Raw genomic sequence first — 2,640 nt, forward strand, 5'->3', positions numbered from 1 at the left:
CATTACAAACCTGTTTAATAAATAGTTTCTGAAAAAATGGCATTATTTGAGCAACCCTAGTAAATCTAAATCATATACAAAAATGAATGATATCCCTATAAAAACTTACCTTTAAAAAAAGGTAACCTTTAAAAACAGGCGCCTAGTATGGGCACGCCAGTAGTGAAAAATTACCCATTGCAAACCCATGTAGAATCATATGAAAAATTATCCATTGCAAACCCATGTAGAATCGTACTACAAAAGTAATGATATAAAAAAATTGCGCGCCAAGTGAAAGTAGAAACTTTTGTACCAGTGGAAAATTTAAGTTGCAAACCTATAGAGTCGTATAATGAACCAGTGAAAAATTTAAGTTGCAAACCCATGTAGAATCGTATAATTATAGACCTCTCTTCACGCTGAAAGTTGCAAACCCATGTAGAATCATAACAAAAAAATAAGACAAAACACATAAGAAACAGAATAAAAAATTAATACAAACATTAAAAATTATTAAAATTATTAAAATTAATACAATTAAAAAAAAATAAAAAAATTTTAATTAAAAAAACTAGGCACTGCTAAATTTCAAAATTAACTTTAACATATTGTTTAATTTAGCAGTGCCTAGTTTTTTTAATTAAAATTTTTTTATTTTTTTTATTTGTATTAATTTTAATAATTTTTTAATTTTTAATGTTTGTATTAATTTTTTATTCTGTTTTTTATGTGTTTTGTCTTATATTTTTTGTTATGATTCTACATGGGTTTGCAACTTTCAGCGTGAAGAGAGGTCTATAATTATACGATTGTACATGGGTTTGTAACTTAAATTTTTCACTGGTTATATTCACTTTAATTGTGTAAAAAGTTTTCGATATAGAAAAATATAATCATTTCTGTCGGTACGGCAGAACCATTTAGGATCCCCTTAATTCATTGTTCGAAACATTTTGATTGCGTTATTATGTTTTATATTTTGTTATCATCCACTTATTTTTCATCACGCAAGTGCTATGCAAGATGTAAGGTAATCTGGGACGTAAAAATGACAATACATATACATATATAAGAATTCGTAGTAACTTTATATATATATTTTTTTTTATAAATAATTTATAGTAAAAATGTTGTTTTAGATCATCTTTATTTAATGTTATCAATGTTGCTTCTTCGCGCTGGACACTGGTTTGATACGTGCAATTACGCGTTTGCCGATGGAACAGATAATTAATATAAAGTAATGATAAATAATACATGCTACGTAATATAATATGTACGTAACGAAAAGAAGTAATATTAATATAAGTCCTATTATGTCCCATAGTTGACTCTTGTACCAGGGCATATCTCGCGATTTGTTCCGAAGGTGCTGTGCTCCTTTATGACGTATGACGTGCTCGATCCACCAAATGGCATTGTTCAATGGATCGTACGGCACATCATGCAGTAAGTCGCGCAACTTCAGCATATTTTTCTTGTAACTAAAAGTAGAGAGATAGCACAAATAAATTAATTGCTCAAACATCTCAAAATTTGCTTCTATTTTCGAAAAATTTGCTTTCTATTTCTCAATTCGTTTATGTTTATAGGTTCTAGAAAATTTCGAGCTTTAATAGAGAAATTGAGTTCCTATTTTGTGCCCTGACAGTAAACGAACAGTTTTTCACTTAGAGATTTAAAAGAAATGCTTTTGAAAATTGTAGGTTAAATATTTCAAAAATGATCTAACTGCTTAAAATAACAAATAAAAGTTAGATTGAAAATTGAGATCAAAAGTAAAAAAAAATTTCGAGATATTGATAACTATAGGATATGTGCATATTTTTTAAAAGACGGATCCACGGCTGATAATAAAAAAAACAAAGAAATTACCTAGATTTCGTAATGATCTCATATATAGCCTCTTTGAGCTCGTCTTCGGTCACGTCGGTGATGCTGAAGCTTTTTCCCGAACCATGATTTACCAGTTGCTTTACGTTATAGTGTTGATCGGCAATAACGGGGAAGCCAATTACAGGTACTCCATTTTCTATTGTTTCTTCGGTACTCTGTAAGCCTCCTTGATACATGAAAAGCCGTATGTTTGGATGTGCTAATAAAATAAACAGATAACTTTTATATAATCGATAATTTTCGACGGTATTACATACATTTTTATCTTTTTTCATGTGTCATTTATTTTTGTAAATTTATTTCTTAGATATCTTAAAGAAAAATTAGCCATTTTAATCTATTTATCAATATTCCATATAGAGATTTCATGCAATAAAAACTACAAACCTAGAATTTCATGCTGCCGCAACCACTTCCTCATAATAACATTGTTTGGTTTATTCGGGAAATCGGACTCAAACTTCCACACTATTTTGTAGGGTAATTTTTCGAAAACTGTACGAAACATGTCACGTCTTTCGATAGATAGAAAATTACCTCTTATATTGGAGCCTAAACTGAAATATATAAATCCTTCCTTCGCGTCATCCAATTCTTTCTGAAGGTCCTACAAAAATGCACACGTTCTGCTTTAATTAATTTTACTTTTTAATTTTATGTTGCAACATTGAAATAAAAGCAGTATCTGTATCATATTATATATTAGAAACATTTTGCAACAAAAATGTTACAACAATGGAAACTTTGTGTACGTATATGTAT

The 2,640-nt window shown here is 29.1% G+C and overlaps 1 protein-coding gene across 1 annotated transcript; it reads right to left on the minus strand.

Moving 5' to 3' along the window:
* Positions 1-1,141: 1,141 nt before the first annotated feature.
* On the minus strand, positions 1,142-2,485 carry LOC145947337 (UDP-glycosyltransferase UGT5-like; the record flags this gene model as incomplete). Its single annotated transcript, XM_083057141.1, has 3 exons — positions 1,142-1,466; positions 1,858-2,077; positions 2,266-2,485. Coding segments are annotated over 3 exons (765 nt in total), but the record flags the coding sequence as incomplete, so codon positions are not given.
* Positions 2,486-2,640: the final 155 nt, after the last annotated feature.

This window comes from Prenolepis imparis, unplaced genomic scaffold, assembly GCF_030444845.1.
Source record: "Prenolepis imparis isolate NDT839.2.m4 unplaced genomic scaffold, iyPreImpa1.0 SCAF_67, whole genome shotgun sequence".
In the NCBI taxonomy this organism is placed as follows: domain Eukaryota; kingdom Metazoa; phylum Arthropoda; class Insecta; order Hymenoptera; family Formicidae; genus Prenolepis; species Prenolepis imparis.